The sequence below is a fragment of the Arachis hypogaea genome, chromosome 5 (genome assembly GCF_003086295.3).
Source record: "Arachis hypogaea cultivar Tifrunner chromosome 5, arahy.Tifrunner.gnm2.J5K5, whole genome shotgun sequence".
NCBI lineage: Eukaryota > Viridiplantae > Streptophyta > Magnoliopsida > Fabales > Fabaceae > Arachis > Arachis hypogaea.
The window spans coordinates 94,768,757-94,795,502 of NC_092040.1; the positions used below are offsets into that span (position 1 = coordinate 94,768,757).

The 26,746-nt window shown below is 32.8% G+C and overlaps 6 protein-coding genes across 12 annotated transcripts; 2 read left to right on the forward strand and 4 right to left on the reverse strand.

The window, feature by feature from the left end:
• Positions 1–491: 491 nt before the first annotated feature.
• On the reverse strand, positions 492–5,493 carry LOC112799777 (uncharacterized). Of its 4 annotated transcripts, none has more exons than XM_072236546.1 (6): positions 4,647–5,493; positions 4,173–4,277; positions 3,343–3,437; positions 3,133–3,197; positions 2,108–2,196; positions 492–765 (listed from the first exon to the last, which is right to left on the reverse strand). In XM_072236546.1, the coding sequence occupies exons 1-2, from the start codon at positions 4,888–4,890 to the stop codon at positions 4,189–4,191; spliced, it is 333 nt and encodes a 110-aa protein (XP_072092647.1). In that variant the 5' UTR covers positions 4,891–5,493; the 3' UTR covers positions 492–765; positions 2,108–2,196; positions 3,133–3,197; positions 3,343–3,437; positions 4,173–4,188. The 4 variants fall into 4 exon arrangements, with proteins under 4 accessions (XP_072092647.1, XP_072092645.1, XP_072092648.1 ...); XM_072236544.1 differs by having other exon boundaries at positions 3,133–3,216; XM_072236547.1 differs by lacking the exon at positions 2,108–2,196.
• Positions 5,494–8,099: 2,606 nt separating this feature from the next.
• On the forward strand, positions 8,100–12,231 carry LOC112802037 (probable caffeoyl-CoA O-methyltransferase At4g26220). The gene is made up of 6 exons (XM_025845030.2): positions 8,100–8,192; positions 8,374–8,446; positions 9,765–9,844; positions 10,017–10,161; positions 10,901–11,032; positions 11,591–12,231. Exons 2-6 carry the CDS (start codon positions 8,378–8,380, stop codon positions 11,879–11,881), a joined length of 717 nt encoding a protein of 238 aa, XP_025700815.1. The 5' UTR covers positions 8,100–8,192; positions 8,374–8,377; the 3' UTR covers positions 11,882–12,231.
• A 155-nt stretch (positions 12,232–12,386) lies between these two features.
• On the reverse strand, positions 12,387–15,816 carry LOC112802036 (deoxyhypusine synthase). Of its 4 annotated transcripts, none has more exons than XM_025845028.3 (8): positions 15,692–15,816; positions 15,284–15,510; positions 15,013–15,180; positions 14,318–14,536; positions 13,944–14,030; positions 13,606–13,711; positions 13,291–13,526; positions 12,387–12,940 (listed from the first exon to the last, which is right to left on the reverse strand). In XM_025845028.3, the coding sequence occupies exons 2-8, from the start codon at positions 15,491–15,493 to the stop codon at positions 12,860–12,862; spliced, it is 1,107 nt and encodes a 368-aa protein (XP_025700813.1). In that variant the 5' UTR covers positions 15,494–15,510; positions 15,692–15,816; the 3' UTR covers positions 12,387–12,859. The 4 variants fall into 4 exon arrangements, with proteins under 4 accessions (XP_025700813.1, XP_025700812.1, XP_072093579.1 ...); XM_025845027.2 differs by having other exon boundaries at positions 15,284–15,555; positions 15,692–15,811; XM_072237478.1 differs by having other exon boundaries at positions 15,013–15,176; positions 15,284–15,555; positions 15,692–15,808.
• Positions 15,817–16,281: 465 nt separating this feature from the next.
• Positions 16,282–18,390, reverse strand: LOC112802038 (pentatricopeptide repeat-containing protein At3g14330). The gene has a single exon (XM_025845031.3). The coding sequence runs from the start codon at positions 18,305–18,307 to the stop codon at positions 16,337–16,339; it is 1,971 nt and encodes a 656-aa protein (XP_025700816.1). The 5' UTR covers positions 18,308–18,390; the 3' UTR covers positions 16,282–16,336.
• A 979-nt stretch (positions 18,391–19,369) lies between these two features.
• Positions 19,370–22,150, reverse strand: LOC112802040 (asparagine--tRNA ligase, cytoplasmic 1). Its single transcript, XM_025845032.3, has 6 exons — positions 21,665–22,150; positions 20,714–21,307; positions 20,259–20,515; positions 20,026–20,155; positions 19,838–19,896; positions 19,370–19,748 (listed from the first exon to the last, which is right to left on the reverse strand). The coding sequence occupies exons 1-6, from the start codon at positions 22,148–22,150 to the stop codon at positions 19,565–19,567; spliced, it is 1,710 nt and encodes a 569-aa protein (XP_025700817.1). The 3' UTR covers positions 19,370–19,564.
• A 124-nt stretch (positions 22,151–22,274) lies between these two features.
• Positions 22,275–24,645, forward strand: LOC112802041 (vacuolar protein sorting-associated protein 32 homolog 2). The gene is made up of 7 exons (XM_025845033.3): positions 22,275–22,571; positions 22,686–22,848; positions 23,409–23,508; positions 23,620–23,705; positions 23,798–23,889; positions 23,983–24,097; positions 24,225–24,645. Exons 2-7 carry the CDS (start codon positions 22,771–22,773, stop codon positions 24,414–24,416), a joined length of 663 nt encoding a protein of 220 aa, XP_025700818.1. The 5' UTR covers positions 22,275–22,571; positions 22,686–22,770; the 3' UTR covers positions 24,417–24,645.
• The last annotated feature ends 2,101 nt before the right edge of the window (positions 24,646–26,746 follow it).

Genomic DNA, 26,746 nt, shown 5'->3' on the forward strand with positions numbered 1-26,746 from the left:
GCAAGTATTTTATGGAAAGCTAGATTACCATTTTGTCAAAACTCATGGTGCATTACCAACAAAACTCTGCTACATATGTCTGTAGCTCAAATTAATAGAGTTTACAGCTAATTTTGCTAGTATGTCTAACATTTACTATTCTATTTTAGTAATTAGACACATTTTTTCTTATGAAATTGTATGAACCAAAAAACAATTAAATGAAAATACCACATAGAAGAAAAATTAGAACTTCAAGATAGTAAAAAATGAAGAATCCAAGTCTCTTGAATCTTGCTCTATAAGCCTCTTGATGGCTGCAACAATGCACTGAAGCATCTAACTTGTGGATCTGTGAATTCCAAAACTAAAGACAGGTATATTCATGGTATGCAATTAAAAAAGCAAGGAATAAAAGGAGGAAGGGAGGACTCGATCAAAAATCTGGTATTCATTTAGTTCATCAACGAGGCTACCAGCCATGTCTTGATCACAAATTATAAATACTCTTCTTAATGTCCTTACACATGTACCTATTAAAACAACTGAAAATATGATGGAATCAAATATTATTAAATCAATGTTAAGAATAAAAGGTTAATAATTGCTATAGCTCCTGGTGATAAAGATCTTTATACACTTTCTAAGTTATTCCATCTCATCATTATTTCATCCACTTTGGTCTTCCTCAAGTGTTCTCTCCTCTCCATTTTCTTCCTCTTCTTGTTCCTCCTCATCCTCCTTACCATAATCATTGACATCAAAATCACATTTTTCATGCTCCATCTACATCACAAAAACAACTCCTCAATCAAAAATGAAAAATAATGAACCACTATAATTACACAACATTTTAGAGAGTAAATGAGTAAGGAAACAGCTAATGTAGTCCTTAATACATGTGAAACATTAGCACTAAAAGTAACACCAAAAGCAAGTAATCAAAGAAGTTCTATCTCTATTTGACTTGTCAACTACAAATAGTTCAAGTTGCACAGTAAATGTTCCTCTCGCTGCTCATAAAAGATAACATTTTGTATGCTCTAAATTGTTTCAGAATTCAAATTCATTAACATGTGGATCAAAAAAACAAAAAACAAATTGGAGCAGAGGGTGACATCTTTGACAACTCTATACACTATTTTCCAAAGAACTAACCTTCAGTTGACAAACTTATAAATGGTTATGGACTTATGGGTTTACCATTTTCCCCATTACAATATCTCCATTTTTTCAATCTAAACCACACATGCCAATATGCATCGGAGTAATAATTAAAATAATGTTAAAAGGCTCCTCTTAGGTCCTAATTTATGTTTTTATCCGTCTGTATTTGGATAACAAAAGTTGTTTCCTCCCTGTCCATGATTCAAAAGTAACAATAACATCTATTATGGACATGGAGCAAACCTAACTTTTTCAAATAAAAAGTGAATACATGTATAACAGAAGCCAAGAAATATATGACATCATATTACAACCACTTTCAAAATCATTTTTGCTATCAAGCTATGTTGGTGCACCTCTCATTAGTTTGCTGGAAGTTAGGAGTGAATCACTTGCTAGTTTACTACCAAACCTAGATGAACTAAATTCATTGAATTAAGATGGTTTCCTAAATTATATGGACTATCAACAAACACTATCTATGCAGCAGTTTCTTGCTGCTCTTTCAGGATTTCACCAGTGAAATTCCAAGTTGTTATATCTATTAGAATGATGATCCATGAGTGTGATTGATGTTAATTATTTTAGAACATAAAAAACTAGTAAGGCTACTTAGTTAGAGTACATGGAGAGTATTTAGTTAAATGACATGCACCTCCAAAATTTAAATAAATAATTTATTTATTTACTTAACAGAACAAAATGAAAACGAAAAACCTCCACCCTACCACATTATTATTATCAATCTCATAAGCTTTACGGTTCATAACATCCTTTGTTTCATTAATCTTGCTCTGCAAAACCAAATTGTGTAATTTTTCTTTGCGACTCTCCATTATACAGGGCAATAAGACTCAGATCAGAGATATGAATCAGGATTACTTATTTATGTTCATGAAACATCATATTCACAGAACCAACAAAAAAAACACTTCAAAAAAAAATAAAAAGAAATATATACCTTAAAGGTATGACACACTTTGTATTCTATGAACTAATTCTTGCTCTAAAAAATAGGGGTGACATCTATGACAACTCATTCATATATGCCTGAAATAAAAAACAGCAAAACAAAATCAACAACAAAAAAATTAAAAACTTGAGGGAAAAAGAAAAAGAAGACAACACTAATGTTGAAACACAAAGCCCAATAATGTTAAAGATAACAAAGAAAGACTAATATAGCATAAGAAAGTAGAAAGGTTCTTTTGTTGCAAATGAATGAAAACATTAGGAGGAAAAAGAAAGAATGCATACACTTTAGCAAAGTGCAAAATCAACATGACAAAATTGATCTTTAGACTAATATTTTAAATTTGTCCAATCTCGTGTTTATAAAAGTTTGCATATTCTAAATAGCTTACTATATCCAAATTGAGGGACCATTTCTTGAACTAAAGACGATTCTTTACTTATAGTCTTATATAATAACATAATTTAGATGAGATGGTAACTGAACCTTTTGCGAATAACATAATTCTGCTCTTTTAAACTCGGTTTCACCTCATTTATCTTGTGTAACACAGTAAAATAAAATTTCTTTTATACGTAAAATAATTATATACCAACATAGCTTTTCATGCGCATCCAGTTTATATATTAAAAAAATAAAAATAAAACACTAAGCAAAAGAAAGAAGAAAAAATACTAAGCAGGTGTGAGAAGAACTAATAAGTAATAAAAGAATTAGAGTCATCACAACACAATAAAATGATTTTAAATTAAAAATAAAAAAAATATAAAAAAAAATGATAGAGGGAAATGGCTAAACTTGGCCACAAAAAATCATATGTAGTAAGTAAATGTTACTCAGACAAACACACACTTGGGTAATTAATACTATAACATGGATTTGGTAATCCTCTAACATGAGCATAGTGGTAAAGTGTGAAAGAAATCAATCACGTTGGCAATGATATAAAATTGCATAAAAAACAGGAGAGGTATTACAATCAAGATAACGAAATTTCAGGAAATCACCTATACCTTTGGGTGAACAATACCAAGATTGTCATTGTGCTTTTCGTTGTAAATGATTCTATCTTGTCTACCTGCAAAAGACTCGAGCTCCTTCAATAAGCAGTAGAAAAGTAATCAGTAAAAAGTTAGATTTTCTTTAAAAGAAAAAAGAGAGCATAACACATGCAAATATATAAAAACTCAAAAAATCTATGCAACAGACGCCATTACACTTACCTCTAATCACTCAATATAGTAACTTAATTTATCACCGGATGAAACCAAAGAAACGTCATTCTTTTCCATCACTCTGTCCACTAAACATGAAAAATCTGCAAAACACGTGGTAAAGTATGAGAGGCAGCAACATTTGCTTTAAAATGTAGATATCAAACATTTATTACAGTTAAAAAAGGAAAGAAAAATATAATTAGTCAATAAAACAAAAAAAAATAACTGATCATCATTTAAGTTTAATTAAACAACCCATTACCAATCTTCATCAACATAAAAACCGTCGAGGCCCTTTAGAGTAATAGTCGTTAATATAAGATCACATATAAATACAGGCATGAATCTCATTGTCACCAACTGAAACAATTGGTTCTTCTAATGCATAGGTAGGGTTGCTCGGCGGCTCGGCCCCATATATCTTTAATGTCTTAATAGGAACATCTAAAAATCCAAGTGAAAATTATACAGTATTAAATAATTCAGGAATGTCCACAAATTATGAGTATATATTGGATATAATATGGATAATCAATCAGTACATGAAGGTGTATAAAACACTTTGAAAATAAAATTAACACCCATAAACAAAACCAAATTTGGGCCAAGTTTTAATAAAAGCACATGTATATATTTTTTTAACCAATCATAATCTGTAACCTACAAAATTTTATATAAATTTTGCTCCAAATATTAGTAGAACTCAATCCATAACATTCACAGGAAAATGACAAATTCAACTCAATCCATTTTGGACTATGATTAACACCCATAAGGAAAGTGTTTTATATAAAATATTTTAAAAAAAATAAAATATAATTTTATTTAGGCAATACCTTTTGTTTAAATCTTTTATGTCTTCAGTGCTGATGTTAGTCTTCCATGCCCTCCATTAGGCCTCGACCACTTCCATCCATCAAACTCCCCTTCATTCCCGCCAACTGATCATAAAGCAAGCAGGTATCATTAAATTGCAGGTAAATGCTAAGCAAAGATGACACAATGAATACACAACACCACCACAAAAAAAATATTTCTCCAACAAAATAACCTCAGGTTTCAGCAGCAACACGAACTTCATCTTCTTTAATGTTTTTACTGAAGCATGGATTATCATATACTCGTTAAACAATTCAACACTGACAAATTACTCCATTTCATTGGCATATGGAGAATGAAGTCATGAACTAAGCTGGACTAATGGCAAATCTTCTTTTGTACGGAATCATTAAATTAAAAAATTAAACAATTTCATCATCTCGATTTCAACTTTTAATTAAAAAAATAAACTATAAAAATGGTATCCATACTCTGAATCTCTGCCGGGAGCAACTCCAGCACCCTGTAGAGAACCACTTCCACTCCCTCAACGTCGTCCACGCCCTTCTTCAGCCTCCTTGCTAGGCCTTCCACGTGCCCATACATTGAGTAAAACTTAATGAAGATCCTCAGCCTCGTAGCAGCGGCAGCCACCCCATTCGACGATGCTTGGGCGTTTTTGGTGATGTCATCTGTGGAGGTGTTGTCACGGGGGATCGACACCGTCTGAGACATTCCGGCAGCAACGGATGAGAGAGAATCGCCGGCGACACACCTTCTTCTTATTGGGAACGCAATCTCCTGTTTTCCCGCTCAAGATTTTCAATGGAAAAAGATTTCAGAGGATGAGAATGAGAGTTTTAGAATGTCAGGGGGGTTCGAAAAAAAGAGGGTAGTTATGAGAGTGAATGGGAGCATGAGGAGATAGATGAATTAGGAAATTTGTTTTATTGGGCCAAATTTGAGCGGAAAAATTCCCGCTCAATCAGCTGTACAATCACTTCCTTTAAAATCAAATTTGGGCGGAAAATTTAATTGGGATTGCTGCAATATCTTCTTTCAAGTGAAAGAGAGGGTTTGAGTGTAGAACAGTTTTAGAATTTGAATGGAAAATTGAAAATTTTTGAAATCAATCTGAAGGCGCGCAATCATCCAATCAAAAAGCTAGTATTTTTACTTTCTCCAGCTAAATGGTGGTTTTGGGATTGCTGCTCGATTCACTCCCTTCAATCCACTGGACAAACGACTCCCCTGAGAACCTTACACCAGGTAAGAAGTTCTTGCTGAGGATGGGATTGCTGATGCCACTCTTGTCTTTGTTCCAGCAAAAAGCCAAAAGCAAAAGAACCTTGCAACAGTGGAAAAAGGGCAGGATACGTAATTACCAATGTATATATAGAATAGGATTGTAATTTCAATAGAAATAAAGATACGTGTCAATTGGAGAAATGCCAAAAACAGTTGAAAAATGGACAGGTGTTGAAATATGTGAACGGGTGTCACTGTTTTGCAACTCTTCTTTTATCTAATAAATAGATATGGTATGTGAAATGACTAAAAAATATATATGAAAAATAAACTATTAAGGACACTTAAACAAATTTAGAATTTCGGAAATTAGCGGGGATGGGACGGGAATTCCCACGCCTGTCCTGGGAAAATTTCGTTTTTCATTCTCATCTTCACAGAAAAAATTCTCCACAGTCGGATCTTTATTCGAGGCAATTTTCGCAGAGATCCTCACATTTTAGAGAGTTTTACCATTCTTATATTAGGGCTGTCAAACGGGCTAGTCCGGTCCATTTAGTCCCGACCCGTTAAACCCGTAGGTTAAATGGGTTGGCTCGTTTAAACTCGCTTTATTTGCGGGCCAAAATTTTTTAGCCTAAACCGTTTATAATTTAATTTTATTTTTTGAAAATTATTTTGACAAAAAATACCACTTTTATGTCAAAAACCTTTAAAAATAATATTTTTTAATTGATGGGTCGGATCAAAAAAAAATATATCAACTAAAGGTATTGTTTTTTTTTTAAATGTAAAAAAAATAAACGGACTACCCGTTTAACCCATTATCTTTTTGGGTTAATCAGACTCAGTCCGTTTAGCCAAAAATTTAAATAGACCTAATTTTAAAAACAAAATTTACTCATTTAAATAAATAAATAGATTAACCCTATAAATTTAGCCTATTTTAACAGTCCTACCTTATATAGGAAAATGGTTCTCTGAAGTTGATTTATTTTATCAACAATAAATTACAGATACAAATTTGTCTACTTTTGAAAATTTTAAACCCGGTCAAAAATACCTTTAGTTAAAAAATAAAAACAACAAAAACGTTTTCAAAAGGTTAAAATGTGTGATAAAAAAAATAATCAAATATAAGATATGTATCATAAAAAAATGCTATAAAATTTGAAACTTGATGCTATTTTTTATGAATATAGAGAAATTTTTATTTTTAAAATTTAGTAATTTTATACCAAGTGACATTTGTTTGCTATTTTTATAGATGACATAAAATTTTATAAAATAAAATATAAAAAAGTCTGAAAATTAAATTTTATTTTGGTTTTTTATATATTTTTTAAATTTTTATCTAAATATTTTTACAGAAATTCAGATTAAATACAATAATCATTATTAAATATTAAGTTCATTTAAAAAGTATTTATTAATTATTATTGTCACATTTTAATTTTTTTTAAAAATGTTTTTATGGTTTTGCTCTTTTAGAAGTAGTGTAATTGTGAGCACCAAAATTTTGTCAGAGGTATTTTTGGTACTTCACATGATTTTGATGTGACCGTAGCAGTGCAAGAGAATATTATTAATGGAAGATTTTTCTTGCAAAAAATCAACCAGTGTGATGCATGGCTCTAGAAATCTTGGTGGACAAGTAAGAAAAAACTAAAAAAGACATTTATCATTCTCAACTAAGCCGCCTCATCTGACCGTTTAAAAAAAAATTAAGAAAATAATATTTGAAAGTATACGTCGCTAAAAAAATTTAAAAAATAGTACAAAAGACAAATATATTTATAATTTTTTTAAAATGTGATAAAAAATAGATATTTTATATAGAGTTTGAAAAATTTAAAAAAATTAGATTTTAATATAAATTTTTACAAACATTATTAAAAGTATAAAATCTTCTTATTTTTAAAATTTAGTAATTTTATATCATGTAAATTTTTTTAAAATATTTTTTATTATAAATTACCACATTTTTTCAAAAAATAAAAAAAATTTAGAGATAAAATTTTGTTTCAAAATTTTTTGTATATTTTTTAAATATTATCAAAAAAATTTAAATCAAATAGATAAATTATTTGTTAAATATAAAATTTTATTTTGTTACTTATAACAAATATAATAATTATTAATTGTTTTTATTATATTTTTAAATTATTTAAAAATTATTTTATCAATCATATTTTTTTAAAAAAATTTTGTGGTTGAATCTTTTAGATACTAAATTAATAATTAACCATTGACTAACTTAATGTGTATGATTTGTGTTCTTTTGGTATCTGTGTATGATTTTTATTTAATACTTAAAGAGCATATCCAATATTAACTTTTAAGTTGAATTTTATTTTAAATTTTATAAAATGATAAATCAATATTAATGTGATCATATATTATAAATAATAATTTAAAATAAAAAATAAAATTTATTATTTTAATATTTGGTCTTAATTTTAATTAAAATTTTTATATTATTTTTAATTATTCTATCAAAATAATTATATAAATAACAAGATTTTATTAGTTTTACGTTAAAGTGATATTATTTTTTTAAAATAGTACTAATTTTATTTCATTTATCAATTCGAATATAAATTTTAATTTTAAATTAATTTATTTTTTAAAAATATCAAAATTAATACTCTAAAAATATTCTATTAAAGTGGTACTAATTTTGAATTGAATGTCACTGGCACCCAGCTTGCTCTCTATATATAACACCAACACTCACACTCTCATCCTCATATTATAATACATACTTCAACATCCTAGGATTCTCAAGGGTAAGCGTTGTCACTGAAATATTCCAAATTTGTTAAGAGAGCTCATCTTTCACGTTTTTTTTTTCTTCTATTATTAATTCTATTCATTTATACAACTAAGTAATTAATGTTTTGAAATTATCAGCACATGGTTTAGCTAATTTAGTAATAGGGTGTTTTGAACATGGTGTTTGGATTGCAGAGAAATGGAAAACATAGAAGAACCAATGGATTCCAATGTTCCAGTCATACTACAGAGCGAAAAGTTAGCAGAGGTTTGTACAAATCATATCAATTGTATTGTTTTGGATTCGTTCACAATTTCACATAGTTATTAGCATTTAGTAAGATAGATGGAATCAAATTAAACGAATAAATCTAAGGTTTGGAGAGATTTAATTTATAATATTTTAAAACCTGAATGATCATTCCTTTACTTCATTAATTACATCACTCAACGTATAATTTTATTTTCATTTTTTATTTCCCAAAACTTTACACTTATTGTTTGAACTATGTATTTATTAAGTATATTATTATTATAAAACTTCACATTATTTGTTGTGCGAAAAGATATTTATTAATTTCTTTCATATTCAAAACCCAATCCAAATCAACCTCATTTTGTGGTAATTTGGTTTGGATTTTTTGATATAATAATTACTTCAATTTTTTTAAATAATTGTCGCATTTTCAATCTTAAAATCTTAAATTATTTTTCTACATATAATATAATAGTAACCATTAATTAAGAAGGATTTAGCTATTTTATACCTTAAAGATGTATTTTATTAATAATAATAATAATAATAATAAAATTTAAAAAAATTATTATATATTCAATACATTAAAAATATAAAAAATTTATGGTATTTTATCAGTGTAAATGTGTAATGTCTATTAATAAAGTTTCAGTTTAAACAAGTTTTTGGTTTCTATAAAAAAAATATTTGCTTTTTTATTTTGGTTCATAATAAAAGAAAAGATCTTTTCTATTAATAAAGTTTAAGTTTAAACAAATTTTTAGGTGAGCTTTAAATAAAAGATTTTTTAGAGTTATCTTTTTTTAAAAGATCATATGAAAAAGTAAAAATAATTTTATGTTTGGATATATCGTGCAAAAAGATCTTTTTATCTATCAATTATGTTTGGGTATAACAATATAAAAGTGCTTATTTATTTATTATGTAAAAAACATCTTTTTTTTAGGAAAAAGATATTTTAAAAAAAGATGTAAATTGTAAATTCTCAAAAAAGATATTTTTTTCTAGTATTTTTACTTTTACTATTAAAAATTTGCCAAACACACTAAAAAAAATTTATTAAAAAAATATTTTTTTATCAAGATAATGACACCCAAACACCACTTTGTCTTAGTTTAATTTATTTCGTTAAGTATTAACATAACATATTAAATACATCTTTTTACAATAACAATTCTACTTGTCAAGACTACTTTTTAAATTTTTTACCGGATCAAAACAATAAATAAATAAATAAATAAGGGACCAAAATTTTATTTAAGCCTAAAATTTTCTATTATATATTAACAAAATGGTTTAATATGTCTAACTTTTTTTTTTTTTTTTACAGTATATAGTGGAAACTGCTGTTTACCCTCGCGAGCCACAGCTTCTTAAAGAGCTGAGGGAACTCACTCAGAATTATCCTAGGTTAGTAACATATATATGTAATATACTTAAATGAATAAAAATTATATATATAAGTAATATTTTTTAAAAATATAAAAGATAAAAACGTTCAAGACCTTTTCTATTTAAAAATTAGAAGGATAAAGAGTTTAAATAATTTTTCACACTAAAAGGTTTCGAAATTTATTATTAGGGGTTTCATGGGTACTAGTCCTGAATCAGGCCAACTAATGTCAATATTGTTGAAGCTATTGAATGCCAAAAAGACGATTGAAATTGGAGTGTTTACTGGCTACTCTCTTCTTCTTACCGCTCTTAACATTCCTCTTGATGGAAAGGTTTGCACAATTTTTTATATTTTATTTAGAGAAATAGATAAATAGATTCTTAATATTTTAATTCAAAGATAAATAAGTTATTAACTAACTGAAAATACAAAAACGTTTTTCACCTTTTGAAATGCGACACTTACAAGTTCTTTCTTCTAAAATATATAAGGACAAATAAGTTATCAAAAAAATTTATATGTTACATATTTTAAAATGTGAGGGACATTTTTATATTTTTGATTAGTTAGTGACTTAGTCTTAGTATGATAAATTTTTTTAAACACGTGTTTCTGCTTTTCAAAAGCACAAACACTTCATTTTGTGTTTGATAAATTAAAAAATTTACGTACTTGTATTTGAGGCTTTTAAAAGTTAGGAGTGCTAGGAACTTATTTATCGTTTTCTATTTTATTTATTGTGTTTATTATTGAGTCGTTTATTTATCTTATTATTTAATTTGCTATAGTATCTTTTTACTTGCTTCAACGTCTTACTTATGTTATGAATAAATATAGTAGGAAAATAAGATAATTTATAATTGAGATGAAATGTCAATATATGATTAAATAACAAAATAAGAATATAGGTTTGATATTGCTTTAGACATTGAGCAAATAAGTAAGCTTAATGAAGTATTTAATAGTCAAGATAACAAATTATTAGGTCATGTAAATTTAAATTTAAAATAAATCCAGCATATATATTTCAATTTTCTTTTTATAAAAGAAAAACATTATAAATATTGCAGATTACAGCCATAGATATTGACAGAAAAGCTTATGAGGTTGGATTACCATTCATCAAAAAGGCTGGAGTAGAGCACAAGATTGATTTTATAGAGTCTCCAGCTCTGCCAATTTTGGACAAACTATTGCAAGATGTAAGCATTTTTCTTTGCTTGGAGAAACATAGGTTTTATGAGAAATTAATTTTTATATGCTCTAACAGCAAATCAAATCATTTAATTTTTATTACTCATTGTTTGTCATACAACAATGTAAATTTATTTATTTTTAAAATGATATCTATATCCATACTTTCATACTATATATAATAGCAATATGAGAAGAGTTGGTGCATAACATTACTTTTTGAAATACCTTTTATTATATATATAATCCATATATTTTTTTCTTTTGTTATTTTGAAAACTTAAACCCAAAACCTATTAATTAACTTATAATCAATTTGTCATCTCAACTAATTCCATTTTCATTGCTTTTACACAGAGTGAATAGAGCAAGCAAACGACTTGATTTGTTCACATAACATTTAAAGAATTTCTCATATAACCTTTGTTCCTCTAATAATTTAACTGTCTTTTTCTTTCCTTGATTTCCAGACATAAAAAAACTTACTAATTATTACTTCTTCTTCTTCTTCTTATTATTATTATTATTATTATTATTATTATATTCTTGGTCTGTTTTTGGTGTAGCCTTCAAACTTGGGAACTTATGACTTCGCCTTCATTGATGCTGACAAATGGAGCTATGTGAAGTACCATGAGAGGCTCATAAATCTGGTGAAGGTTGGTGGGTTGCTTGTCTACGATGACACACTCTTAGGTGGATTTGTTGTGTGGCCTGAACAGGATGTTGAAGCTTCTCACAGACCATATCGAAAAGCTTTAATCGAAGTCAACGACGCACTCGCCACAGACCCACGCGTTGAGATCGCTCTTGCTTCTGTTGGAGATGGACTCACTATTTGCAGGCGCATTGCATGATACTACCTAAATCATCCTTTCACTTTAAATATCAAACCTTAATAAACTATATACGGATAAAAACGACGAGTTATTTGATTATTAGTACATGGTTACTCACATGAAATTGTCTTGTGTAAAGACGATAAATAAAAACTATTAGATGACATTTCAGTCAAACATATTAAATCATTTAAAGATTCTCGCTTAACAACTTCATGTGGTGACCACCTTATTAGTACTATGATGTTTCATTTGTACGTGTCGTGTCATATAACACAATCTGAAGAGACAATTACTACTGAACCATGGGATAATTGATTTGTAGTAACAAATATATATATCAAAATAAGGTTGTATTGCTTTGTGTTCGTGGCCTGCTGTTAAACCAAAATGATGAATTAATTTACTATTTTGGCATATATTTATTTTCACAAATCCTTCATAGATTTCCAAAAGATAAAACAGACAAATGTTGGTCAATGAGTTAAGAAGAGACCGTTAACCGTTTGGTTAAAATGAAGTAAAAGAAAATACCATTGTGTCATTATATTTGATTCAGAACCATATATACAATCAAGAACACATGTACAGGCACAGCAATATGATTCAGAAGAATAAATAAGGTCTGAATTGTGATATATCTTTTCCTCCAACATGAAATTTGGCCATCAGTTGGAAGAAAGATAAAAATATACCGACTTGCAAAGTTGATGAAGTTTCAAGTTTCTAATGTTATTTGTTTTAGAAGTTACAATCATCCTCATCCCAAAACTCACATAAACCAATGAAAATTGGTTACTGCATCTATAATTCCTGTCTCTCATGCAGTCAGGATTAGTGTATTACTTTTTCTTTTTTGGTATAACATAAAATGCACACGATAATGATGGACACACCAGGCATGATGACCTAATCGAATACCAACGGTGAACACGTTCATCAATGTCCTCAAACAATGAAATTTACGCGAACTTGACAGTTAGTTTGTCTTAACCTCTATTGATTGCAAGGTTTCACTCTTGGGGCAAATGTTTCGGCAACAAGCAAAGGGAAGGCGATGGTTGCATCACAATGGACCTGGTTTAATGAAATCAACATACTTGTAAGCATAGAGATTAAGACAAAATATTTATTCATGACTAACGTTACATAAATCTTTAGAAGTCCAACAAATATAAGAACAACAATGGACATCAGCATATTTTGCAATTCTGCTAATGTTAGTAGAAATCATGGTTGTATTTTATAATATAAAATTGGATGAACCTTGGAATTTTCAGTCATATTCTAAATCAGGATGATGATTGATGATATTAGCTGGCTACAATAATCCAAAAGTATGAAACTATAGCCATAGCATTCACCGCAGCAATTTAGAGAATTCTTACAAGAAGAAAAGTAATTGTGAAATCATATAGAGGATGTACCTTAACAGTTTTTGCAGATCCTCGTATTTTTCCCCAGGAAACAGCTTCATCTGGACGAGCTCCCGAATCACTACCATCAAATTCTTGTGCGGTATTAATAAAAACAGCGTAGTCTGCACCATTACGCATCATATTGGCATTGCAGATGTGATGCTTTGGAAGACCACCTCCTAAAATAATCATGCCGGTCTTCCTAGGACTCGCATGTACAGCTTCTCCATTCATGGCCCTTATATCTGTTACATTGCAAAGTTGTCATTCTACACAATTCAGATTCACTCAGGAAGTAGGAAGGCAAAAGAGAGTAGAAAAGACCTTGCACTATGTCTACAATCAGACCCGGGTTGCGGAACGAATGGAAGTACAGCATGTCCCCCAATGAGCCATCGGTTAAGCCCGGACAAAATACTGGAATATTGTTCTGGAAAATATGAAAGAAACTCAACAATAATTGTGATTTTCTAAATCAACGCTGTTTAGAAAGTCAGGAAATTTACACAATAACTACATTTCATCGTATACATACATGATACAAGAAATATAGAGAAACAATAACCTAATGCTCAGAAAAGGAAATAGGCGAAGACTTGAATCAGGAACAAAATGCAGGGAATAACATGATTATAAAAAAAGCTTTGCTCCCACAGCCTTACCTTGTATGCCCAATAAAGGTAAGAGCTTTCATTCTTTATTTCTTTACCCAATCGAGCAATCAACTTGGATGGTGTCCATATCACATTCTGTCAAAAAGGAAGAAGAAAAAAGAGTAAGATGAACAAGTGTCGGGAAAAACAAGTTTCAAGTAGCACCTGCTTCATCAGAGGTATGCCATTCAATTTTAAAATGTTAAATCTATTTTAGTTAATTTTGTTAGCAACTTACCATAAACAAAACATATACAGAATAGTATAATACAAATACAGACGACACTAATATTGAAAAAGGAAAACAAAGACAGATGGTAAATAAGTCCCCATGCATCCACAAAAACTTTCACACACTACATGACAGCTATAAAATAAAGTACCTCATTATTTTGTTCTGTCAACATCTGATCAAAAATGGGAATAATCCAGTCCTCAAATTTGCAATAATTGTCATTAGGGACCAACAAATTACCAATACGATTCAATCCCTTTGAGCGCAGATAGGCTCCATCCAGAGAGAAATCTCCTTTGTATGTTGGTGCAAGGCACTTTATAAGATCTTCCTCGATGCCACCAGTAGTTGTCACAATTACATCAACCTGTAACAGATCAAGAATTATAATACTATCACAATTTGAATTTAATTTATTTTTCCAAAGGAAAAAAAAAAAACACTTCCTTTTGCAAATTACTTTTGGAATTCAACAAGTACACACTCTATCATTGTTCAAAGACAATCAGTTAAATTTAATTTTATCTCTAATCAAGGGGATTAGCAACAATCAGTCAATGTGATGCTTGTCACCCTATTGATGAACAATCTAACAACAAAGTCTCTACTTACACGATGCTATGCTACAAAATACTTGGTAGTGAACTAGAGATACTATATACATTATATATGCACCAGCTACAAAAGTTTTTTCAATTCTTCCATCTTACAATCATTTTATGACACCACAAACAACACACTAAAACAGATATTTTTCCAGATACAACCGAAAACCAAACATTTATCATGTTAACAGAAATTAAGGGGAACCAACTTCCCAATTTACGCTTACAGGATACTCACCATGTGATGTTGAACGAGAAACCGAACAGTGTCTCTAACACCAGAGGAGATGAGATTAGAAGTGAATCCCAGAAACACCTTGCAAGTAACAGACCTTCGGTAACCCAAATCCCTCTCTTCCTCACTGCAATCATCGACTACAGGTTCATCAGCGAGCCTCCAATCTAGCTTCAACCCAGTTCCCCAAAAGTTGCAAAGACAATAACTTTATGAGCAAAAAGTCACAAAAACAAACAGATGGGGGGCACAAAGAAAAGCAAACAAAACAAACCATTTGATTAATGACTTGGATTGCGTCTCCTAGGTTTGAAGCTTGAAAGCCAGTGGTGACCATGGACTTGAGAAGCTGATGGTAATTGACGCCTTGGTTGAAGTCATAGCCTTCAATTTTGGTGCATTTTCCTTCTAGATTTTCGGATTCTTTGAAGACTGTGGAGTGAACTGAAGATAGAACAACATTATCTTCCTTTGCCTCACCCATCGAGCTGAGAAGTTCCTCTAAAAATTGCAACACAGTACGAGGAGCACAAACGTGCTATGATACTGGGATGAAGTTTTATAACAACAAAACTCAATTCACAGATAAAGACGGAAGGAATATTTATCTAAACTAAAACACACAAAATATATAAAAAAAAGAGACAGAGAACAGATGAAGAGTGAAAGCTTAAGCACCTACCTGAGCTTCTGAAAGAGGTGATAATCGTCGCGGTGCCGGCGGCAGAGAGTGGAATATGATGTGTTTTCACTTTTCAGTGTTTTTGGTTTTAGGGATTGTCATTATGGTGCATCGTCTGGTGAAGTATGTTTTGTATACCTCACTATGAAGTATAGTAGTTGATCAATAAAAATATGACACGTGTCTCGCTTTTTGACGCTACAAGCGAGAGTGTTTCTATGACTATATAATTTTCTAAGTAATTTCATTTAGACTAAATCATATAATAAGATTTTATCGGGGTAAATAAAACAAGTTTTTAATCAATGAAAATCAGAATTTTCCATTCTATCGGCAATTAAATTAGGCTTATTTAAATCAAGCAAATGCTAGAAATTTTAAATTATTGTGATAGTTCTAGGTTCGGAGTCAAATTGATGTGGCTATAATACAACATTACAAACTGAATTTAGCCTTTCAAATTGCTCTTTCTTGGTGAGATTAACTCAATTTTGAAATTTTCTTCAAAAGTAAATATTGCTAACAATAGTTTGAAATATTAGTGAGAACAAAGGTGAATATTTTTCCAAAATTTTGTATGTCACTGAAACTTTTGTTGGAAACTTATTAACAACATTAATAGAAAACCATTATGGTAACTTTCCATCACCAGTAGTCCTTACAAGAACAAGTACCATTTTCAAAATGGTGAAACCTATTTGTATCTCTCAATACAATCAATCTCCTTGTAACTCTTGAAACTGCCTTCATCCATGAGTGACAATCCACACAAACTCTGAGGTTCTTAGTAATCCTAACTGGCATTCCCTCACCAGTGTTGATGAGTGCATACACTGCTGCAAGCCTTTCACTGTGTCCACAAACCCACATTGTCTTCATCTCTTCATTAATATCATGAAGAACAACTTCTGTGTCAGGGACATATCCCACTTTCTTTGTAGCATTTGACAACTCACTCCAAACTCTGCAAAACTCAGCTGAATTGCGAAAATCGGTGCTCCCTCCTGCGACAAATGTATGAATTCTATGCTTTATTTGTATCCAACTACATCCGGCATCTTTCTTGATTCCCCTCATTGCCATCATTTCTCTAACTCTCTTCACCTCCTCCCACATCCCTGCGTTTGCATATATGTTGGACAACATCACATAGTTTCCGGAATTGTTAGGTTCAATCTCAAACAACCGCTCGGCCACAGTTTCTGCGAGAGAAACGTTACCATAGAGCCGACACGAGTTAAGCAACGATCCCCATATGCTTCCGCTAGGCTTCATTGGAAGGCTTTCTGCCACTGCTAACCCCTCGTGGATTTTCCCTGACCTACCTAACATATCTACCAAACAAGCATAGTGTTCTAGAGATGGTTTCACCCCATAATTTTGCATCACATGAAACAACCTGTTCCCCTCACTTGTAAGTCCTGAATGGCTACAACCAGATAACAAGGCAACAAAGGTGATACCATCTGGCCTAATGTTATTACTTATCATTTCATCAAACAAAGCCATTGCCTCATCTATTTGCCCATTGATTGAATACCCGGAAAGCATTGTATTCCATGATGTTAAGTCTTTGTTCTGCATTCGGTCAAACACTTTTCTACAATAACCAATTGTTCCACATTTGGCATACATGTCCATAAGAGAGTTAAGTAAAGGAACATCACCTCTCTTCTTAGACTTCAGAATTTGCCCATGTATCTCCTTCCCACTGTGAAGTGCAGTAACTTGACCACAAACCGGAAGAACCGTTGTAAGGGTGACCCAACTGAACCCCATCGCCTCTCCCTGCATAACTCGAAAAGCATCGAGCATCTCAAACACTCTCCCTTGACCAGCGAAACCCGCAATCAGCGTGTTCCAAGACACAACATTTCGTTGAGGCATTACCTCAAACACCTTCAGTGCCTCATTGAAGCACCCTCCACACTCCACATAGAACTTCAACAGTGCATTGTTCACAACTTGATCAGCTTCCTCATCATGCTTCACAATCTGGGCATGGATTGCTCTACCCAAGAAAGCATCAGAGGTATCCACACAGGCCTTTAGAGCCGCCGAAAACGCGAAATTTCCGGGCTTCACAGAATGCAACAACATATTACTATACAGAAGCAGAACTTCAGTAGAAAATCCGTTTCTAGAGTACCCAATTGCCATGGCTACCCACACTGGCTCCGAGGGAGTGGCTTCACCGCTGGTTTGGTCATTGAAGACACGGCGAGCCTCGTCGAGTTGGCCGCAGACGGAGAAGAGTGTGATGAGCTTGCTCTTCAGGGTGGGGTTCTGCAAAAGGCTCGGTTTTGAGCGAAGAATGTGGGAACGGAGCTTTTGGGCATGTTCCAATGACTTTGTGGAGATGCAGGCATGGAGGAAGAGAGAGAAAACTTCAATGTCTTCATCATTGGGTTTGCGCTTTGAGGATTCTATAACGCTAAGGGCCTCCTCCAATTTTCCCAATTTGCAAAGGGATTTCAGGGTTGAATCAAGAGGTGGTGTTGTTTTGTGTAATTTCTGAGTTGTTGTGGTTCTTGGTGTTGGTGTGGCGGAAACTGTTATGTTGGTTTTGACAGTTATGTTCGTTGAGAGAGAAATGGCGGGGAACATGACCATCATGATAATGATAATGTGAGTGTTATTTTCTTTTTATTGTTATTCATGAATTTGTTTCAACCTATATATATACAATACAAGGTTGTCATAACATGAAGTACTTATGACGAGGTATATGAAATTTTTTAAAAAATAAAAAGTGGATGTGTTAGGTCATGTTTATATGTATATTTCTTTTCGTATTTTTATCAAAAATTGTGTAGCTCGTCGTTAGGGTAAAATATTATTTTTATACTTTAACGTTTAAGCTAAGTTTTAATTTAATTTCTAATATTTAAAATATCTTATTTTTGTGTCAAACATCTTATTCCATTCTATTTTAGTCTTTTGATCAAATTTTTTTCTTTAAAAAATATCCTTTTTCTATTATGATTTTCTTTTAAGTAATGGCAAAAATTATAATTGTATTGATTATAATAATAGTTGTAGTGATTTCAGAACGAAAATAGTAGAAAAATAAGACTTTTTAATGCTTTGAAAAGCTTTTTTGTACTTGCTTTAACTAAAGTATTTTGGAACAAGCATTGTTGATAAGGTAACAATGTATACAGTGGTTGTAGTTAACCAGTTGGTAATGTATAAATAGAAAGGACGCGATGACGCATAAGAGTGAAAACATAAGGACAAATTCCTCAGGCGACCATTTCATTACATCAATTGTGAGCATCACTAACAACTTAATCTTAGCTCAGTAAATTACTAAATTAGAGCTCTCTGTTTGAAACTCTGGATTGACCATGTTTCCTCCATCTTTTGCACCTAGTTAATAGCAGCTTGTTTCTCATGTGTTGAATAGCCCCAGATATTAAAGGTTCCATATGTTTTTAATCCAACACAAAACTCCGAGCTACCACTTTGATTAGAGAAATTTGGGGTTTACTTTCTCTGGTGTATAACTGATTTATAATCTTATGTATCAATGTATTTGGTTACCATAACAGCTTTGGCAAATGAATTAGCTAGTGTATAGCTCACAACCAAAAATATATAAATACCTTGAATTTCAAGCAATCTGGCATTTCACAGAAACAAACCTATGATAATGAATGAAGTACAATACAAGACTGGAAATAATAACTTTGATTGAATTATAAAGATTCTATCCTTTCAAATGGATGTAGCAAAACAAAGAATAACCCAGCACATGTCCCAGGGTTGAGTTGCATCAAAACTAGCATTCACTAGATTTCTATTTATAACTCCAACTACTTGTGGAATCAAATTGTACTAGTCACATATGCAACAGATCCATAACTATGATCATAGATCTGCCCTACCAGGATAACGAGGGAAGGGAATCACATCTCTAATATTTTCAAGGCCAGTTGCAAAAAGAATCATCCTTTCAAAGCCAAGACCGAATCCAGAGTGTTTCACGGTTCCATACCGCCTCAGATCAAGGTACCATTCATATGGCTCAAGAGGAAGCCCCATCTCCTTTATCCTGCAACATAAAAATGAAATAGTTATAAAAAAATGAAAGAGAACACAATTTGTGATCTATAATGTATATATAGCATTCATATTTCGAACCTTTGAACGATCACATCATATCGCTCTTCTCTTTGGCTTCCACCGATCAATTCACCAACCTGAAATTTACATTCATGCTTTATGTTCACCAAGAGAAGAGGCACTAGGTATCTAAAAATATTACCAATAGCTACTAGCCAGGAACACAAGATATGTTTAAAATCAAATCAAATATGCAGGACAGATACCTTTGGTACAAGTACATCCATGGCGGCAACTGTCTTTGAGTCGTCATTTAGTCGCATGTAGAATGCTTTGATATCTTTTGGATAGTTATACACAATTACAGGTTTCTGAAACTTTACCTCTGTAAGGTATCTGCATAACACCATGTCCCAGATATCAGTTACTCTAAGTCAATAAGAAAGAAGATCTTTGATAAGTGAAAAACACAAACCAAAATAAAATAAAACTAAAATACCTTTCATGCTCAGATGCCAAGTCAATTCCCCATTTCACTTCATTATCAAACTTCTTACCATTCTTCACAGCCTCCTCCAGTATTTCCACAGCTTCTGTATATGAAACACGAACAAATGGGGTAGAAGCAACCATTTTCAAACGATCAATGCAACCTTTATCAAACTTATCAGCCATGAACTTCATATCTTCTAGGCAATTGTCAAGTAACCACTGACACAAAAATTTCACGTATGCCTCGGCACAGTTCATGTCATCCTGCACAATAATGAAAAGTTGTGTTTTTCAAAAGCATAAGACCTACACCAAGGAGCATATCATTGGCACTAATAATAGCAACAAATAATATGCTTAATGATTAAATTTAGACATGGAAATAGTAAGAAAAGAATAGCCATATATTCTCTTAAACTTATAATAATAGAACAACTGAGAATGAGTTCAAGGCCAATATACCTTCAACTCTGCAAAAGCAAGTTCTGGTTCTACCATCCAAAATTCTGCTAAATGTCTAGAAGTGTGAGAATTCTCTGCACGAAATGTTGGCCCAAAGGTGTATACACTACTTAGAGCACAAGCATATGACTCAACTTGAAGTTGGCCTGAAACAGTCAAGAACGCTTGACGAGCAAAGAAATCTTTGGCATAGTCCACGTTTCCATCATCCTTCTTAGGAATACCGGGTTTAAGTTTGGATCTCTCCTCCAGCTTCGATAGAGTATCCTTTGATTTTTTAAGCTCATCCACAGCAGCGCCAATTTCCTTCTTACTTGCTTTGGCAGATTTCAATTGGGAAACAATTTCCCCTTTCTCCTTAACAACAACTCTAGCAGCTTCCACCTCGGCTTCTGTTGGAGGAGGATTATGTATTAGTTCCTTCTCCAGTCTCTCGGCTTCACTGAGCAAAGTTGTTACTTGAAACATTTCACCAGCGCCCTCACAATCACTAGTCGTGATTATTGGTGTGTGCACATATAGAAACCCGTGCTTATTGAAAAAAGTGTGTGTGGCATAAGCAAGAGCATTTCTAATTCGAGCAACAGCAGATATCTGCAATTGTACACAACAATCCAATGCTGTCAACAAAGAATCTTGATCTAAGAACAGGAAATATAATAAAATTTGATCTCAGGGTAAACACACAACAAAACTTCCCACTCTTGTCCATAATCACCTTCCATTCATTTGAACAAATCAAATAGAAAATTGGTACTCAATACTGATGCACATTAAACAGTAATGCATCAAGCACTATTTTTTATTTTTTCTAATCTATGCCACTAGATGAACTCCAACTAATCTAAGATTGATCCAAGTCAAGTTGAAACCCTAATTTCCATAATGATCTATTACAATAACCAAAAACAAACAAAATAAATACAAAAAACTGAAACTTTAGGAAATTACCGTGTTGGTTCTAGAGCGAAGGTGAACGAAGTCCCTTAAGAATTCAAGTGTGAGCCTCATTTTCGGAAGAGGGTACTTGGCAGGGTCGACGGGTCCCACATGAACAACCTTCTCCGCCCTTAGCTCCACCTTCTGCTTCGCCCCTTCCGGCGGCAACTTAAGCTCGCCGTCAAGCACCACGCAGGTCCCCGTCGGTACCACCTGAGACAGCTCGCCGGCGACAAGCCCCGCCTCCACGATCACCTGCAGGTTCCCGGGGCATGATCCGTCGTTGAGCTCCAAGAAAGCGAATGCGTCCTTGTCGGCTTTCCTACCCGTCTTTACCCACCCGCCCACGCGGGCCTTCTTGCCCGCTAGGCCCGACCCACCATCGGCCCGCGAGATTATGGAATTGATCGGAACCCTATCCGAGAACTCCGCTTTCGGAACGATCCCGTCGTCGTTTATGGTCGTCGCGGCCAATTGCTCCGCCGTAGCTTCCGCCATTGGCTTCTTCCTTTCTCTATATCTCTCTTCTGATGAGAAAGTGAAAGTGTGAAACAACGAGACAACACAAATATCGGAAAAACCCTAGCCTTTTTTGTCAAGAGAAAAACACTTTTTTTGTCTGAATTTATGTTTGGGCCTAATGGGCCTGGCCTATGAATTTCGCGCCACGTGGAGGGGGTGGAAAAAAGAAAGAAAAAAGAAAAAAAGACAACAGACAAGGTTCAAGGTTGCTTCTTTTCTCCTCTTTGAACCTCCAAACACCGAAACAACACGCTTGAAGGGGATTAAAACTAAAACTAAAACTACCGGTCTTTCTTTCCTCTTTTGCGTTTCCTTTACAATACCCAGATCTCAAGTTCTGATCTCTTTGTTGACTTCTCTATCGATCTCACTCCAAAATCTGATTTTTCTAGAAGGGGTTGGTTCATATCACAGCCACTTTTTTCTGTTTTGTTTTGGGGTTTTATTCTTTCTTTGTTTGCTATTGTAAATATTTCGCGATTGAAATTGTTTCCTTTTTTCACTTTTTCAGGAAGATCGGTTCTGCAACGAAGAAGGGTACTATTGTAAAGGAGTTTGAATCTACATCTATACATATTAATCTATAAGGATCAACCATGTCTATGTTTGGGCGCATGTTTGGTAAACCTAAACAGGAAACCAATGCTTTAACCACTTTGGATAAGTTAAACGAGGTAATTCACTCATCATTATTCCTATTTATGATGGTTCACCGGTGATTGCTTCATTTTTAAATGTTTCCCATGCTTTGTTCATATTAGATGTATATGTAATAGTGCAACTGTTTGGATTGAAATTAGTTGTTAATTTTGATGAGTATGCTGTGTTTTTGAGCTCTAGCTTTATGTTGCAATTAAATTCCTCAGCTGCCTTGTAATTTCACTTAATCTTGTTCCTATGGCAACTTTGATTCAGTGATTCCTAGTACAAATCATTCCCCCAAGATTATGGATATTGCCTTTTGAAACTCGCGAGAGTAGATGACAAGTTGTTTGTAGGGAGATTGCTTGATCATGGTTAGATCATAGATGATAAGAATTTTACAAAATCTTTTATTCATGGCTGGAGGATAATAATGTTTCCAAAGTTTAAACGTGTCATTATCCAAAGTTTCTGCATCGTGTAGTATCATACGTAGATTTTTGTTACCCTTTTCCTTTTCGTATAGTATTAATTTTATGCCTTCGTGGAAAATTTTTCTCAATTTGACTGTTTTGGTTTGTGAATCTTATAGACGCTTGAAATGCTGGAGAAAAAGGAGAAAGTTCTCCTTAAGAAGGTTTCAGCTGAAGTTGAAAAGGCGAAAGAATTCACAAGGGCGAAGAACAAAAGGGGTATACTGCATTACTCGTGTTCTTGTTCAATACAATAGTTTTTTAATGCCTCCATTCCTCCCACCTTCACTTCTATTGTCACCTGAGATTTGTGCATTCTGTTTCATGCAGCGGCAATACAATGTTTGAAGAGGAAAAGGCTATATGAGCAACAGATAGAGCAACTTGGGAATTTCCAGTTGCGCATTCATGATCAGGTGTTTATCCGATATTCCAATAGAATTTGTCCATAAAATGTTTTAGTTTATTATCTTTGATTTGCATCTTATGTTGGAAACTTGTGTTCCAGATGATAATGTTGGAAGGTGCCAAAGCCACCACAGAAACAGTAGATGCATTAAGATCTGGAGCATCGGCTATGAAGGCTATGCAGAAAGCAACGTATGTAGTGCAACTTATGCGATGATATATCGGTTTTCTTACAGCTTATTCTTCACATGATGTCTTATATATTTTTTAATTAACTTTTTCCAGGAATATTGATGATGTTGACAAGACCATGGATGAGATCAATGAGCAAACCGAAAACATGAAGCAGATTCAGGAAGCACTGTCTGCTCCAATTGGTGCAGCAGCTGATTTCGATGAGGTGATCTTAAAATTGTTTACCATATATATTCTGCTGTATGGTTTGCAAAATCTGTATTCATTGTGTAGTGTCACATTTTTTTAGCATGTCTTCAATGCATTCTGAATTTTATGTCTTCCCTTTTTAGGATGAATTGGAAGCTGAGCTTGAAGAACTGGAGGGTGCTGAATTGGAAGAACAGCTTCTTCAACCAGCAACTACAGCTCCTGCTGCCCCGGTGCAAGTCCCAGCCGGCCGGCAACCTACTCGGCCCGTCCCTGCAAAACGAACTCAAGAAGAAGACGAATTGGCAGCTTTGCAGGCTGAGATGGCACTTTGAGCAGGTCCATATTCTCAAATGTAATACAATCCGATATCCACACTACGCATTAGTTTGTTTTAGTTCAATGAATGTTGCGTCGCATCCAACATCGCAGTTTAATGGCTTGTGTATTTATCATTTTCATGTTAGCTATCAACTTTTGCACCTTTGAGAGTGCACTTGTACAATAGTCTGGAAAAGTTGAACCTGAGATCACTTGTCTATAAGATAAATATCATTTTGTGCTGTTGCTGTTGTTGGATTTGTTGGTGGCTATGATTAAGCCAGAATTTTGCAGGCACCATATTGTGCATGATGACCACTAGTATGTGTGAAACCATTGAACAGACCAGAGTAAGGTGACAAGAATTGAACATAAAAGTGTCTTTCAGGATTTTTTTTTTTTATTCTAAAAGTGTCTTTCAAGATTGATCTTCCTTCAGTTCAATCAGTGTATATCTCAAAATCATTTTTTTAAGGTGGAAATTCATATCAGGATTGTAGTAGTCTCCTAAATCAAGAAAAGGGGCCCAAGATTAGTTTATCAAAATGTTGGTAATTGAGAGACTAATATTATTGAGCATATTAAATTAGTCTTGTATAGTGTAATTTGGCATCATATAAAATTTAAGTGAGACTAAAAAACATGTGAAAGAGAATCCATTTTCAAGTTATAAATGAATTATTTATTATTTTATACAAACAACTGAACAAGTTGTTGACGAATTTGTATTTTGCTATTTATGTGCCATTCAAATTGGACTTTAATGTTTATATTTTCCTTTTTGTTATTAAGTAAAAGTCTAAACATAAAAACTAATCCAATTTATCCAGGAAAAGAGACGTCCCTATGGCACGTTAAGTTAACTTTGATGTCAATTCTTTGCGAAGACATTCTTGCAAATTCATCCGTTACTCATATTCAAATTCATCTTTTGTTACAACCTAAACATAAGCTAATCTGAATTGCTATTAGTTTGTTTTGTGAAAGCGAATTGAGCATTGCAACTTGCAAGTTGTTTTGTGGAGAACAGGTTGTAAAACTATTCTTCATTACTAAATTGAAAAAAAAGGAACCAGAAGAAAAAAAAAAGCCAAAAGCAAAAGCTGTTTATTACTATTCCACACCCCCACAACCCCCATTCCCCTACCAAATCCCTTGAAGAGATTCTGACTCACTTTCATTTTTTTTCAATGGGACAACTTTTCTACAATTCATAATGTGGAATAAAAGTGGAACCAAGAATTAATGGCAAAAATATACACTAGAGAGAGAAAGTGAATGTGACACACCCCCACCAATATCAAATAAGTTTCATTCAAAGAATAGACTGCAAACAATTAAGTACAGACAGGAGAGCTAAGTATAAACAAAAATTAAAAAATAGCCCAAAAAAATATCCATAGTCAATGGATGAATCCAATCCGATTCGATCCAATGAATTAGGCCTTCCGAATTTGCAAAAGCCTAATGAATTATGTAGGTGAGAACCAAAGCCAACAACATTAGCACATAGGCAACTCCTTGGTCTACAGATATACCTGCATAGAATTCAAATAACATGTGTATCGGTTACATGAATCGAACGACATTATAATAATTAAAAAAAAAGCATATAGTATATATAATTAAAATGTACCATCACTAGTTGGAGCTGGGGCAGGAGCAAGAGGTTGAGCATCAATGGAAGGAGCCAAATAGGCAAAAGCAAGAGCCACCATGGACACAACAAAAAGCTGAACTCTCAAGACCTCCATTGTAATGAAATGAATTGAATTAGAAGCAAGAGAAGAGAAGAGAAGAGAAGAGAGTGAAACTTAGTTGAATGAGGAAATGAAGAATGAGATGGTTTATAAGGGAGAGAATTAGAGACAGCAAAGACCAAAGAGCAAAGGTGGTTTGGTTTGGTTTGTTTTCTTTTGGGTTGGGAGAATCTTTGGCAATGAAGCAGCCACTCTGGCTAATTATATAGCTACTCATTACTAGCCGTTGATTTATGCCACGTGTACGGCTCTTATTTCCTGCACGTTACACAGTCTAGCTGTTTTGGTGTAGAGAGAATCGAGGTCCAACCAATCATGAATCAGATTGGGTTTTTTGAAATTTCCAAAACGTTAGATTATCAAAATCAAATATTCATAAGTACAATTAATTATCATAGTCTTTATTTAACAAAATTTTAGTATTGAAGTAGTGTTAGTATATAATTAGTGAAAATAATGCATCATCATAATAATCATAATTTGTAAAACATAAATACCTAAGAATATTCGTGGTTTGATTTGCTTTGGTGCCAGTGTGCCACATGGTTGTGTTTTAAGTGATTGGTCCAATATCATATGCACAA